The sequence below is a fragment of the Myodes glareolus genome, chromosome 6 (genome assembly GCF_982192425.1).
Source record: "Myodes glareolus chromosome 6, mMyoGla1.1, whole genome shotgun sequence".
In the NCBI taxonomy this organism is placed as follows: domain Eukaryota; kingdom Metazoa; phylum Chordata; class Mammalia; order Rodentia; family Cricetidae; genus Myodes; species Myodes glareolus.
The window spans coordinates 51,253,096-51,268,545 of record NC_142031.1 but is presented as its reverse complement, the minus strand read 5'-3'; the positions used below and the strand labels follow the sequence as shown (position 1 = coordinate 51,268,545).

The window sequence follows — 15,450 nt, the reverse complement described above, 5'->3', positions numbered from 1 at the left end:
TCTCTTCCGGAATATTCAGTCTTGTCTGGCCTGGCTTCGGTTTTCAGGAAAGCTTGGAGAAAGAGGTTCCTGCGAAGACGGGGGAGTACAGGGAGTAGACATGGCTGTGCAAAGCTAAGCTGCTGTGGATCTGGTTTATGTCCTTGGAGCCACCTGAAAAGCCACATTTTCCACTCCAGGGCAAATTTAATCCTCCCAGCTTAACTCGGGTCAGATAATGATGTGTGATAACAAGTTCCAGGTTACTTAGGAACTGTTCCGGGGTCAGGAGCAATGGCTTGATTCAGCTGAAACACTTCCTTCAATTTCCAGCCATGGACATCAGGATCTAGATACTCTCATCCAGAGGCAGACAGTCACATGACCTCTGCTTAATTAATACTCCTTTGCCTTAGTGACGTAGACTGTCCGCTTCAGGAGGGTCACAGGACCTAGAATTTGGAAGAGACTGCCTTTGGGCTTTGTGTTCTTCTGGACAAGGCTATTCTTAGGGGAGAAAGGAGACATAAGATAAGTGTAAAGATGGGTGGCTTTAATGAATAATGTAGACGGGGCTTAGGTGAGAGAGAATAGGGTTCCTCCCCACCTCTGGAGCTTGGGATGAGGCCTCTACCAGGGCAGGGAAGGGCTTGGAAATTACCTGGACTTGTTGCAGGCTGATTTGGGCTGATAATGAGATCTCAGGGGCAGGGTACCATTTGACAAGGGCAAGAAGACTTAGATGGAGCAGACTTAGACCATAATTTAGAGTGCCCCAAATCTCCCTGTGTGGGATGCAGGAGGGTACACTGATCAATCAGCTAGGGTGCAGGGTGGTTTGCCCTCAGGGAGATTTACTGCAGCTCTTAGCAGGTTTAAGTGCTGAACCCAATACCACAGAGGACTGACAGACCCACTCTTAGCCCCATGAGTGCTTTTAGGCACTGTCTGGAATAACACATGTCCTCCCCGAAGGGGGAGGGGAGATAATGTGTGATAAAAATAGCTACTACTTGACAAGATGTAAATTTATTTTGATTAGAATCATCTGTAACTGATTGCCCTTTCCTGCTTTTTCACCAGACTGCAGGACCAGGGGACAGTTCAATGCCTTCTCCTACCATTTCCGTGGTAGACGATCCCTAGAATTCAGCTATGAGGAGGATAAGCCCACCAGGAGAGCAAGGCGCCAGAAGGCACTAAAGTGAGTTTTGGTGGTATCTGGAAGATGTCCTGGCCACTGTGGGTCTCCGCAGCAGGCTCAGGCGGTTGTTTCTGAGCTCAGTGTAGCCTGGGCTGGCTGAGGCAGAGGTGTTCCAGAGTACAGGAAGACAAGTCCTGTGCCCTGCCTGACAGTGCTGAGCTGCAATGTGCTAGGCCAGGCACCCAGCAGAGGGATGGATGCGTTTAGGAATGTTAGCTTAGGCCTGCGCACTGACACTCTGAATCTTCTCCTTATCCCTTAGTGTGAAATATGGCAAACATCTTAGTAATGCCACGTCAGCCTCCCATGACCCCTTGGAAGGGCCAGCAACCAATGATCTAAAGACGCTTATTCTGGAAATGCAGACGGTCATCACAGACCTCAGAAAGCAGGTAAGGCTGGCCTGAGCCGCTGCCATCTTCACCAGCTTGAACCTTTCACCAGCCCACCTTTGGCCCAGGGGTTCCCAGAGGCCTTGCATTTCTGGGTGATCATGTAAATGCTGACTTTGCTCTCACCTGCTGGGGACTGGTTGCTTGTGTAGCTTGCTTTCCTCTGGCTTGCTCCTTACTGGGCTGCATAGGATTCATGTCCTCATCTTTCTCTGTGGATTAGTGTGCTAGGTCCTTCTTTCTTTTATTGCTGTGCTTAAACACCATGACCAAGACAACTTATAGAAGAGTTTCTTTTTGCGTAGTTTCAGAAAGTTAGAGACCATGGTTGTGGCTAAAGGCACCAGGGCTAGGAAGCTGAAGACTCACATCTTAAACAGAAGCTTGAATCAGAGAGAGGAAAGTAGCAATGGCGCAGGGCTTTGACACCTCAGACTTCATCCCCAGTTATGTACTCTTCCAACCATACCTCCTAAGCCTGGCCACCACACCTGGGGCACTTGGTAGTGGGCAGTCAATGTCTCTAAATGTGGGGCCTCCCAGGGAATATGGCTGAGAGGATACAACCGGAATGGGTACAAAGTCCCAGCAGACTCAGGCATAGCCAGATGGAGAGGGGTAGGAGAAGACAGACTTGAATTCCTGCCGGTAAGCCACTTCTTCAGGGAGGGTTTGGAAGAGACGGTGCTAGGAGCCTGTCAGTGATGGCGGACTCACCAAGGCTGCAGGGCAGGGTGCCAGGGCTACACACTACAGCCCTGATAAATTCCTCTCCTGTGTGTAAGGATCTTTGTTCTTCTCCACGGCTCTGTGTTCAATTACCAAAGGTCTTGTTTCAAAGAGAGTGGTGTCTGGAACCTCAGGCTAGACAGAGGAGGTCTGTTCACTTGACAGTAAAGAGCGTAAGTGCGCGGACCTAGATATGGGCCAGAGGAGTGTCCTGGTGGTGTGGAGTGTGTCCAGGAGGCAGTCTGACATTGGTGCCTGGTTTGTGGGATTCCTGGGTCTGGCTCTGTTCCTACCCCAAGGGTACTCAGGTGATAGACTTAGGGGGAGACTCATGTAACCCAAATTCCACCATTTCTCTGACAGCTGCTCCCAGTCTTTTTTTTTTTTTTCCTTTCTAAAGCACCAGAGTGAGCGTTGCTGGGGACCCCGGGCTCTGGTGGAGAAGCTGAGACCAACCCAAGGAACCCTCAGGATTCTGATGGGAACAGGTGTCCTTCAGACCCTTGGTTGGTCTAGGTAGACTATATAGACTTCATGTCCATGGTATTTGCATTCTCCCTAGAGTCACAGGGGCAGGGTTTCTTGGCTCAAGGAGCCAGCAGACCTGATGATAGAGAATGTCCTCTGTCCAGACAGTTGGGGCAATTTTGGTCCTGGCCTGTCGTCTCTACATGACCTGGGCTGCTGCCTGTGGGTCATCAATGCTGATAGCCATCCAGATCATAGTCACCTCCGTCCTCGGCTTATCTGGGCTTTGAGTGAACGCAGAGTCAGCCAGTGATGCCCAGGTTACTCCCCACTTCCTAAGGATGCGGGTCCATCCTTTAGTTTTCTCCACGGCCTCAAGTAGGAATGTCGAGGGTTAACTAAAATGTAAGTCATGCTAGTGCGTTATTCCTACAGAAAAGTTGACTTTGATTTGTTTAGAAATGCCGAAGCACATCTTATTGTGGACAGCTCTTTGGCTAGCTAAATTCTAACTGGCATTTAGGCTGTTGGGAGTAGAGTCATCCTAATACAAAGACAGCAGGGCAATCTTAGTACCAAGAGCACAGAGTTGCACAAGGTTCTGTGTTCTGCTTCTGTGTGAACTGGCGACCTCATGCTTAGTAGGTAGGATGGGGAAGCAGGAGAGGCTGGGGTTGAAATCCACATGGGAAGTAGACTGGTTTAAAATGCTGTGGCTCCTCTCCCTTGTTGTAAAGCGGAAAGCCTCTCCTCAGCTCAGCATGGCTGTTGAGGCTCACTCTGACGCCCTGCTCTGTGCCCTGCCGCAGATAACCAGCCTGGAGTCTCGGCTCAGCACCACGGAGTGTGTGGATGATGGTGGCGAATCCCACAGCAACAACTCGAAGTGGAAAAAAGACACGTGCACAGTTTGTGAGTGCAAAGTGAGTCTGGGGTCGGTTCTGTGTTCATGCCCTTGACATCTGGAAAGAGGGTGGTCCAGGTATCAGAGTGAGGTCCTGCTGGTCCTGATCCCTAGCCCTGCTTTCCCCTCAGAAGCTGGAGAGAACACTTGAGGGCATTTGGGTGACCCAACCAGCTTCTAATGGTGTACAGGAAACATCCACACACCCGAGAACCTGAGAACGCCACAGCTCGTGCCCCTTCCTCCCAGAGCTGGCTATCCTGTTCACCCCCTTATCCTCGCTGTCTCTGCCCTGGTCTGGCCTGGGATATTAGTTGCAGAGAATGCTAAGGGGAAGAGGTGACATGTAGGCCAGGGCTCCCCTTGGTTATGAACAGAGGTTCCCCTGCAGCCCTGGTAGGAGGACACTTAGAACAGAGAGAGAAGGCAGGACAACAGGAACGAGGGCCAATCCAGATCCCCTCTTAAGGGACAGGGTTCATCCTTTTGCCAGAACAGTGCAGGGTCCTCCAAGCACCCCTGGGTTGCCTGGCTAGTGAAGACTAAGCTAGGGGAGGGAGGACTCTTTGCAGAGATGAGCATTTATTTCTCTCGGGATGAAGTGGGAGATTGGGGGTGGGACAGCTTGGTCCTTTGATCCTGGACCCCACAGTGTAGGGTTAGAAGGCAATGGGAAAAGGAGAAGGTTTGCAATCCTCACCCCAGGGATGCATTTGTAGCTAAAAAACTCCAAGACTGTTGTCTTCAGTCCCCATCGCAGGAGACGGAAGCCGAGCACAGGGACTCTAGGTAGGGGATGAGGGCAAGAAGCATGGGGCACCATACTGGGGTTGGGGTCATGTGGATCATGCCTAGGAGAAGAGCCAAGAGTGACAAGGATATTTCTCCCTCCTTCAGAATGGTCAGGTCACCTGCTTTGTGGAAGCTTGTCCGCCTGCAGCCTGCCCAGAGCCTGTGAAACTGGAAGGTGCTTGCTGTCCCGTCTGCCTAGGAAACACCGCAGACGAGAAACCGTAGTGGTCGTGAGCTGAGCACCTCGAAGCTGGTCCACAGAGTCCTTGTGAGCTTAGATGGCAACGTGGGGGGCTGCGGATCACCGGACAAGTTGGAACCCCAGATCTTTCAGGACCCCCACTGTGTCACCCCCGAAGCAGCCCACGCTATGTTTGCAGAAGGAAATTGAGTAGGCAGGAGTTGGGTGCAGGAGTGGCTCTGGTCCTCACTTCATGTTAGACTTCTCAGGTTTTTATTTAATTATTTTTAAATGAAAAAAAAATTTGGTGCTACTATTAAATCGCACAGTTAAGACATGTAGGTTCCTAATATGTTTCTGTCTGAGGATGCCACTTCTGTTTAATGAGGCAGGAAGCCTTTGACATTTTGACAGGCTTCATTTAAACAGAAACTTTTTTTTTTTTTAGGCAAAAGGGGGAAATTTAGTGGCATTTCAATTGTAGTTTAATAAATAGGAACACAGGAACTCTAGGGCTTCCTCCTGCCACCCCCTCTTGTCTGCTGTCTTCACCCCCCACCTCCAGGGCTCTTCAGCGTCTGACCACAATACCAATACAATCCTGCATCTTGGGACCATGCCAGCCCTTTGACCCAGGACTGGCATCACACTATTACGCCACATTTAGAAATGATCTTGTGTCCACTTGGAACGTGTGTAAATACTGCCTTGCTGGAAACCGAATGTGAAATCCTTTGGTCCCATGCCATATCCAGTGACCCGAACAGCCCCTTACATCGGCGCAATGATGTACAGCCACCGCCTGCCATGGTTTCTGACTGTAGTGGAGGGAGAGTTGGTTCACTTCTCACCCCTGCCATAGGTGACAGGCAGGCAGAGCCTGAATGCCTGAGATCACGTTGTATGAATGCTTTAAAGGAAAAAAAAAAAATCCCTATACCTCATTTTTTTATTGCATGATGTTTTATAAAAATTTCCCATTTTAGATGTTAGAAAAATTATCTCCACTATGCAAAATATGTTTTTTAATTCAGTGGAAAGCAACTATTATACCTCATAGTCTCTTGTTTTTAATTGAACAAAATGATCCATTCTATTCTCACAAGGTTCTGAGGTCTCTCCCCTGAACAAACACTGATATACCCAGCACTGTGTGCCATCCATGTGTGTACATCAAGAGGGTCACCTGCCCAAGGTCTAGGGAGGAAGACCTCAAGGACATAGACTAGTCAGTGCCAGTTTGAGAAGGGCAAAATGGGTGTCATTATAAGGAGTCCATGGTCAGATCAGGCAATGGTCAATTCCTCGCAGCCTCTGGCTTGTGTTGAACAGTAAGGCCATTTTGGTACAGTCTATGGGTGATCCTTATGCTGATATGATTAGCTTCCTAGAGACAGACAGAGCCACATGTGTAAGGCTGCTGAGCAAAGACAGCATCCTAGCATGGGCGCATTCACCGTGGACTCACCACGTTGCCTTTCCCTCCTGTTGCTAATGATATTCAGAAGCCAGTGGTCCAGCACGCATGGGCATTTGTGTAATATTAAGTTGAGCTCAGTGATGAGATCTCAGAATAGACTTCCGTGAAGTAGGAGACAGAACCGTGCCATGGGAGATCTGATGGCCGTGTAGTTGCTCAGGCATAGATCGAAGTGGCAGGAGAGCCTGTCCTGAGTAGCTGGTATTTCACATGAGCCCTGGGGTGTCTTGTACCAAGGCATACAAGTGCACGGGGTTCTTAGACAGGTGTCAAGGGTCTTTGTCCTCTGATCCTGTGAAGAAAACTGGCTGTGATTCATAGTAATTTCTGTCATTCAAACCAAGATGTCTCCAGATCTCCATGTTGATGTTACAGCGTCCCTGGCCAGGCAGTGGGCAGTGCCCAGACACCCTTCCCTATGAGCTGCTGCACTGGGCTTCTGAGATACAAAGCAGTGTACATATTTATTTCCTTTTCTGACTGTTGCCAACAGCCAAATGCCATTTTATGTTCCTTGTATTCAATACATTACCAAAGAGGTGTTCGCACTTTGTAATGGCACCCTTTCAGTTCAAATAAAAGGGCCACATTGTCAAGTGGAGAATCTGTTCTTTTTACTTGGAGGCAAATAAGAACTTGCTTGCTGAAGGGCGTGGAAGTATGAGGAAGGGACCCAGGCCTACACAAAAAAACCAGAGCTATGCTGTGAGCCATAAAAAGAAAAGAAAGAGGGGTGTGTGGTTAAGAGAGAGATACTTCCTTCTGAGATAAGGCAGGCACCTTAGCCAGACTGATGTCATGTGGGTTCTGCCCCTGGGACAAGCCGCCTGAATTTCCATGTGGACCAGTAGGTTCCTTTTTCAGAAAATGCACAGTGCCTTTTGGCCCTCTGAGGGTACAGAGTGGGTGGGTAACCATGTTTTTCCATGTTTTTCCATGTGTTTGTGCTCGTGTGTGGCCTTCAGTCTGGCCACGGTGACCTGGATGGCAGGTTTGGGACGGATTCTGCTCTGAAAGAAGCAGAAAATGGACCCTGGTTTTACAGAGCCTGGAGAAGATTGTGACTGTTCGCATGACTTTCGTGCAAAAGAAGATGCAATGTTAAGGAGCCAGTGCATTACATTTGTGTATGTTTCTGTGTGTGCATGTTCAGTGGTTAGAGAAAGGTGTGTTCTATGATCACTGCCCACCTTAGTTTTTGAGACAGGGTCTCTGTCATAAAAGGCGGAACTCACCAGTTAGGCTAGACTCACTGGCCAACAAGCCCCAGAGACCCTCCTGCCTCCTCGCATTTCCCACAGTTGCTGAGGATCTGAACTCGGGTTCTCATGCTTATGTGGCAAGCACTTTGAGCTCTCTCCCAACACTGGGCACGAAGCTTTTTAAGTTGGCAGATCATTTCAGAAATGCTATGAGAAACTTGAGTGCTTCGCGAATGTGACTCACTGTGGGAGAGGATGCGTGGGATTCTGTGCTGCAGTGTTCCCATGGGACAGCTTTCCCGCACCTACACCACAGTCTGACAGACTCTTCATGAGGTCATGAGCTCAAAACTGACTTTTGCAGCCACAGCGAATCCCATGAAAATCTCAGCTTCCCCCCAAGAATGGTAGACATAGCGTGACTAGACCTCCACTCTGCTTAAGCTTTCTGCCAAAACTGATGAACTACAAGTGAGGCAGATCTCAGAAGGCCACCTAGACCCATTGTTGGCAGAGTCTGTGAGCAAAATGAGACCTGGCCCCATGTGGTGACCGGCCAGTCAGTCCCAGGTTTTCCTTTAACACCCTGCTGACGGACAGGGACCCCGAGCAAACATTATGTTTTTCCTTCTTCAGTGTGGAGTGTGTCTTGCTTTTTGACTAGAACCATCCCAGCATCTATATTCACATCACAGTTATTCTCCTAGTGCGGTGTCTCAAGAGACAAACGCACCTGCCTCTGAGCCTGACAGCCCAAGTTAATCCCTGACCCTTGGGAGCTACGTGGTGGAAGGAGAGAATGGACTCCCAAGTCCTCTGACCTACCCCGACAACCCTCAACACACACACCAAATCCTATATGTCTAAAAGTTGTTAACATCCTAACCCCAGACCAGGACTTCAGGGGTGGGCAGCAGAAGTGAATTCAGAAGTTTGCGGAAGTACTGTCACAGCTGGTTTGCTGTTTGGGGAATTTGTTAAAAGCAGCTCTGTTACTGTAATGTCTGGCTTTCTTTATTCAGACAAGTGGGACAGCAGAGGAAGGAAGTTGAGGTTAAAACCCCAAAACCTTCTTCTCAGACTTTCCCCATCATATCCTAAAAGTCTCTTCAAGTTGATAAAGACCATGAAGCTGTTTCTCCTTTTTGTTCTGAACGTACCCTGTGATCCCCTTGACTGCAGAAAGCCATGTGGTAGGTGCAGCTATATTATTGGGGGCTGTGTTGCTGAGGAGAGATGTGGGTTTTGAGCATCTTCATCCCATTATGGCTGTTTAAACACTAACAATAAGTTGATTTGTAGATGTCAGGTGTCAGGAGAGGGTAAGTGACAGAATTCGTATTTTATTACTCTTTCTAATGTTGAGCATAAGTACCATGGCAAACTTTATTTTTCAGTGTGTTTTACATAAAGCCAATTTTATTTATTCTTATTAACCCACAGTTACAAGACCCCCCCCCATCTCACCAGCCCAGAAATATAACCTCTGACATCATTGTTCTATGTCTTCTAAACCATCTGCATCTTAGTGTTCTATTGTTTTGTCTGTGCTTAACCAAACCAGGCAGGATCCACACACTGAAGAGGAGATGCCTGCAGCTGTTTCAGAGGAGATCCCTGGAAAACATCATGTTTGTGTTCCTTAAAAATGACCACATCAGGAATCATCGCAGATGGAGCTGCTAGTCATCATTGTTGTAACGATGACTCAGAGCTCACCAGGGGAGGAGGGGACAGGATGTGGTGCCTGTGGCCTCCAAGGGCACTGTGCAGCCCGGCCTTTAGATTTCCACAGAAGTCCCAGGGCTGCTGTCATAGGACTCTGCCTCCTTTACTTCTGCCTTACGGGGCAGAGCTTTCCTGTACGTCAGGAGTACCCAGACTGACCCTCAGGCCTGCCTCGCGGGCCCTGAAACCAATCCTTTCTTCATTCCACCAGATTTAGAGAAACAGCACATCCATATTTGAGAAAGACGGGTTCATTGTGCACCCTATTCATACTGTAGGTCTGGATAGACTTGCAGAGTTTCCCGGGCGTGCCTCAGGTGTAAAAGGACAAATCTGTGATCTTGAGAAATGTTGACGATCCCTGTTCTCTTCGAGTGAGTACTCACGGCGTTGAAGTCAGACAAACGAAACAAAACAAAACTCCCCTGTCTCGCTCAGAGCAGCTTATCATCGCCCAAGTCCCACAGAGGCCAGCGCTGTTCCTACGAGGCTACACCCTGAATCCAAGCCATCTTCACTTGCCCCGCCTCCTTCGCCAGGACCGCCTCCGTCTCCTGTGGCACCTCCTAGAGTCTCCCCAAACTCTAGTCTTAGTTATACACCTTGTTATGCCGTGTTCAGTTGATATATGGGGAAGCCTGATCTTTCCTGAAGGGAAACAGGAGCAGTGAGGAGAAGGGAGGTGGGAGGAAGTGGGGGTGGGGAGGAGGGGAGGGAGCAGAGGCTGCAGTTGGAATGTATTGTATGAGAATTAAAAAGGGAAAAGAATCTCCACCGACTGCAGCTGCTGGACTTCAAAGCTCAATGCCTTCACTTGAAGGCTGATCTTAGCAGAGACTTTTTTTTCCCCTCTTTCTTTCCAACGTGTCTACAGACTTGAGGTTTGGATAAGTTCCACCTCTGTTAATTACCATTGGAACTCAGACTATAAAATCTATCAGAACCTCAATTTCTTCATCTATAATTATCTAACTTGTAAGATTTTTTTTTTGAATTAAGCAAGGTAAATCTGGTGGGAAAGAGAGGAGTGTGGGTATGTTTACTACCAGAGCCAGTCTTGAACAGCCTTGTAGTGCTCTGTCTGCCGACCAGCAGAGACAGAACTCAGCCTCTGTGTTTGGGGTTCTGAGAGTCAAGTGGTGCTCTCTGTAATGTTAATTAGAAACCTGGCCCTTTAGATAAAAACCCACGGATTCTCCATCCTGTGAACTCTAGATGAAGGTGTCTTTGTTCTGGTGTAGAGGAAACCAAAGCCTGGACCAGTGCACCTGCTCCTCATCTATCTGGACTGTTGACATGTACAGGAAGCAGAGTGTCCTACATTTGGAGATGGGTTGAAAAGGGTGTTCAAAGTTAGAAATGACTAGCCACCTAGGTAGCCCTTCTTTAGGTGCTTACTCAGCAAACAGTAACCAGTTCATAGCCAAGGGTCCATGCTAGACGCTAAATGTGAGCAGTCATACCTAAAACAGACGTAGACTAAATAGATGTCCCAGCAAAGACTACCAGATGCCAACTAAATGGGCTAGAAACAGTCTAGAGGCAGACTATGGACTAACTATTGGCTGTTCTCTATAGAGACACACTGGCCATAGAGTGGGTAGAGGTGGAACACACAGTCGGATATAGACTAGATGGATTATCAGTCGGATATAGACTAGATGGGTTCCCTATAAACAGCCTATGTGTAGACTGAATATAGAACAGATACAAACAGGCTGAAAGTGAACTAGCTGCAGACTGGACTGCTTTGCCTTTTCAGCTCCATGGGATGAAGATGGTGAGGAGCCAGCTGTGGAATGGACAGGATCTCCCAGGAGTTTACCTTAGAAGTCAAAGAACTTCCTACTAGTGAAGAGCAGAGGGAAGGGCTGTGGTAGCAATACATACATATAGGAGGCATCTCCATTCCAAGTGAAGGAGCACCAAGGCAGGGAAGCTGCAGGTTAGCAGGGTGAGGTTTCCTTAGCGTTGACTGCACTAGTTCCCTGGTGGACACCTTAGAAAGCTTACACTAAAAAAGTAGTGTGGTGTTGCCCACAGTGGCAGCCTCGTGTCAAAGTAGGAGCTAGATTCTCTACAATGCACAGCCGGAGAGCTTTATTTCCCCCACCTCCCTGGCCATAGATGGGGGAGCAGTCAGGAGCTGTGGGGCAAGAAGACTAAGCAGTCAGGATGACATGATAGTGTCTGGTGGAACCCAGGAAGGATGGAGAGAAGACCTGTGTGAGCCAGAGGAGCGGAAGTGGGAAAGGTCACATAACTGAGATGGACAGCTACGCCGCTGGAGTAGGTAAGCAGCCCCTCCAGCTGCTGTAAGGACCATGTGATGAGTGAGCCATTGCAAGTCCTCCAGGTGCCTCATGTTTATTTGCTGGAAAGATCACAGCAACATGGCGCACAGTGATGTGCAGGTGCACGCACACTACAGCTGTGCGCCCTCCAGGCTTTAAGTGTGTTTGGAAGCTGGGTGTTGCTGCTAGGGCTGTGCCTACCTTCAGTGCTTTCAGTGCTATCAGTGCCAAAGTGGTATCACCCAGGATATCTCGGAAACTCCTCTTTGTGTGGCTCCCCATTCTTCCTGTTAATTACCTGACCATTTCAAGAACACTTCTCCCATTGTTACTGTAAACTGTACGCATCTAGGGTTCTTTTTGGTGTACGTGTCCTCATAAAGGTCTGTAGCAGATAGTGTCCATCTTTCACCCTATTGCTTCTCATTGGCACAGTCTTCAGTTTAGGGTTGTTACGGCCACCCTGACGGCAAGCTGACATCATCAGCAAGAGAAACTGTGGGAGAATGAACATACACACAAGATGTGTGGTAGTCTGAACCATTCAGACAGGGAGCAGAACTGTTAACAACGTTCTCTGGCATGGGGAGCAGAGAGTGCCTCGGCAGGAGCAGGTATCTGTGTGTTCAGATGGAGCACAGAGCATCAGGGAGTCCTGAGAAGGAACCTAAAGCAGGTGAGGAAACAGATACCCAAGCTGGTGGAAGGCAGGGTGTTTGGGGTAAGGCTCATACAGTTTTTGGAACTGGCCACCCATGGAGATGCTTCCTGGCTTACCTTGATCTGCAGATTAACTTCTGGTCCTGTGCAAGATGTCCCTCTGGAGTGGTCAATGCTATAGCTTCTGTCTGTGGAAAAAGGGAAAGGAGAGACGGCCAGTTGGCCATGGCTTTTGCCCCTGAACTTGAATGAAAAAATGTCTACAAATCACATTTAATGGGAGACTTCAACTGGAACAAGATCTCTTAAACCTCAACCGAAGGAAACAACCCAGTTTTAAGCAGGCAAGCTGTTTTAACAGTCACTTTCTTGAGGAGGGTTTAAGAAAGGTAGGTCCGTGTCTAGTTTGGTGGTGTTTGGTTGGTTCCTCGTTTTAATCTCCACATTGAATTCCATAGCTGCGGCCCTATGCTCTCCCACCCTCAGTAAATATTCTTTCCCTACATCCCTGCCAGCATCTGTTGTCATTTGATTCCTTGACGACAGCTGTCTTGAACAGGGTGAGAGGGAGTCTCAAAGTAGTCATTTACGTTCTGAAGTGTTTATTAGCCATCTTTTGTTCAGACCTATAGCCCATTTGGGGGGGTTAAATGGAAGGAAGGCAATAATCATATCAACAGATTGTTAACTCCATTAATCAGTGGGAAGGAAAATTGAGTTGGTGGCCAGAAGGGAAACTATTGACACCATAGATGCCAAAAACTCTTGTAGAGGAAGGAGAACCTCATTCATGCTGGTGGGAATGAAGGCAGTGCAGTTTCTTGGATAATTAAATAGTGCATTTCTGGGGAGCCATGCCCTGCTCTCAGGAGAACAAGGGGAGCCTATAGTATTGTCCGTGCTGAGTTAGTCCCTAAAATTGATCTGTCTCTCTTCCACTTCCTCCTCCTTTCCTTGTTTCTCCCCCCTCCCCCTATTTCTTTTTCTCAGTCCTCAGCAGGGCAACACTAATTGCAACTGAAAGGCATGGTAAAATCCTTGGCTGAAATCCTGGGCACATTGTGCCAAAGTTCAAATTCCATTCAACTGATGTCACCCATAATTGGGACATGCAAGGCTTTTGCTTTATTTTGTTTACCATTCCTTCTAGAGTAATTAAAACATATTTTTATATTTCCTAAGTTTCAGAAAAAATATTTTTTATTAAAATTGCCTGAGGTTAATAATCTTATTATCAAAGACCTATGATATAGGTCTTTATAGATGGGCATAAATTTGACATTTAAAAAATATACTAAATGGAGGGAAGGACATGAGTCTTCAGCCTTAAACAAAGAACTACAAGCAACGAAGGAGTGCTTAGAGTTGAGAAATCGTCTTCCCTAGGGACCAGCACACGAACTGGTCAGCCAGTATCCAAATGGTCAGCCCTGAGAATGAACATAAACATAACATTACACAGAATGTATATGCATGTGTGTGTATTCATGTATGCATGCATCAATAATTAATGAAAAGGAGGCCTTGAATTTGAAAGAAAACAGTAAGGAGAGCTATATGGGAGTGCTTGGAGGGAGGAAAAAGAAGGGAGAAGCCATGTAATTATATGATAATCTCAATAATTAAAAAAAAAAGGAGGACAAACACTTCTTTCAAAACATAATCGCTTGAAGTGCACAGCCAAAATGTCTTTGGACAGTTTTCATTTGGAATGAGCTGTTGGGTGGCGAGTGTTCAAGTTTGCCTGGGTCTGAGGGTCTCAGTCCCAAGTTTGGTCTTTTTGACCTAGAAAGGACCAGTTTGTGCATTTGTAGAAGCTTCCCTTGGTTACAGAGCCAAGACTGCTATCCATAGGCCAGCGTTGTTGAGATATTTGCAGCCACAGTTGCTTTTTAAACACAGCCTGCTTTAGTCTTCATCCTTTCCAGGGATCTCTTGGGGGTTCACTGCTCCCTTGTGGAGGTCGTGCTGGGCCCGTGCAGCTCTTGGGGTGAGTCACTGCCGCTCCTCACTGCTCTCCTTCCTCGCAGCAGAACATATGATTTTTATTTATTCCAGGCAGTTTCTAAGCCAGAGCTCTAAACAGTTCCAATCTCCGTGGGTTTCGTTGTCCTCAGCTGTGAGGTGGGGACGCTGCAGAAGCTGGAGGCCTTGCCTCTCGCAGGATAGGGAGGGACAGATTGAAAATATGAAATGTGAAAGTCCTGTGGGTATCAAAATGTTCTGCACTTAAGTCGCCCTTTAACCCGGAGTTCTGAAAACAAGCTGGGGAAAAACATATTCGATACTTACATGATTAGACATTTCCCTAGAATGCACCCCGAAAATAGCACAGTTTAAAGTGTTAAGCGAAAAGAACCCATCCAAGAACTCAACAAAAATATCCACCTGGGACGATGGCAAAGTGAAAAGGAAAGGACAGTGACTCCGTCACCAGAATGGTGGTACAGCTACAACACTGAGGGCAGAAGAGGATGCTGGTGGAGACTCTGACCTTCAGGGTTGTAGAAAGCAGAGCATAGCGGATTAATACTTGGGCAAGCACCAAACACTGCTTTTCTCCTCCTGGGGACCTGTATTTGTGTTGAGCGTGGGAGTCATATCCATACCCACGGTGTCCAGGGACAAGGCGTCATTGTACAGAGAGTGACTAGAATAGAACCCTGTTGTTTCAAAGCAGGCCAGGAAATGTTGTATAGTCTACTGTAAGCATTAGAGTAACTGTTGAAAAATAACCTCCCGCAGGTACAGAAAATGCTAACACGTGTAATGTTAATAACAGTTTTAAAAGCTAAAGAAAGGGCAGAAAAATAATAATAAAACAGCCTTTTAAACTCCAACTAAGTTGGCAATGGTATTATATATTAATGGTCTAAATTCACCAACTAAAAGAAGATTGGGTGAATAGGCAAGGAAGAACCTTCAACTATATGCCATTTCAGAGACCTACATCTTAAAGGTCCACACGGGAAAAATGTCAGTGGATGAACAAAGATGATAAACGCTGAATATAGATAGTGGGAGTCTGTTTCAGTGCCAGATAAAATAGACTGAACAGCAACGGTACTTCCAGGGTCTAAAAAGAGACACTCAGTAATAATGAGGTGTGTCAGGAAATCGTCACAGTTAACAGTGTACATTTTCACCGTGCAGCACGCAAATGGAGTGTTAAATACGAAAGTAAAGCTTTTCACAAAGCAGGGGATTTTACCACTCCCCACCTCTTGTCACTAATAGAATAGTTTTAAAAAAAAATAGAAGAAGAAAGGAAAGAAAGAAAGAAAATCGCGACTGCCAAACACTAGCAATTCCCAAGGTCTAATTGCACACCCAGCAGCTATTCAGTCTGCTTTGCCTTCAAGGGCACACGGGCATCTGGCAAGGGTTGATGTTTCATTCGGTGGAGGAGAAAGAACAGACAGGCGTGAGGATGGGAG

General features: G+C 47.4%; 1 protein-coding gene and 1 long non-coding RNA gene across 3 annotated transcripts in view; one reads left to right on the top strand and one right to left on the bottom strand.

The window, feature by feature from the left end:
* Pxdn (peroxidasin) overlaps positions 1–6,733 on the top strand; it is a 72,212-nt gene extending 65,479 nt beyond the window's left edge. For both annotated transcript variants that reach the window (XM_087907221.1, XM_087907220.1), the window contains 4 exons: positions 1,063–1,183; positions 1,446–1,575; positions 3,582–3,695; positions 4,574–6,733. In XM_087907221.1, coding sequence (XP_087763347.1) covers positions 1,063–1,183; positions 1,446–1,575; positions 3,582–3,695; positions 4,574–4,693 — 485 coding nt within the window. In that variant the 3' untranslated portion in view covers positions 4,694–6,733. The remainder of the gene's footprint in view (positions 1–1,062; positions 1,184–1,445; positions 1,576–3,581; positions 3,696–4,573) is intronic.
* Positions 6,734–8,703: 1,970 nt separating this feature from the next.
* Positions 8,704–12,203, bottom strand: LOC146894250 (uncharacterized). Its single transcript, XR_015002310.2, has 2 exons — positions 12,131–12,203; positions 8,704–12,020 (listed from the first exon to the last, which is right to left on the bottom strand). It is a non-coding gene; the product is annotated as an uncharacterized LOC146894250 (long non-coding RNA).
* Between the last annotated feature and the right edge of the window lie 3,247 nt (positions 12,204–15,450).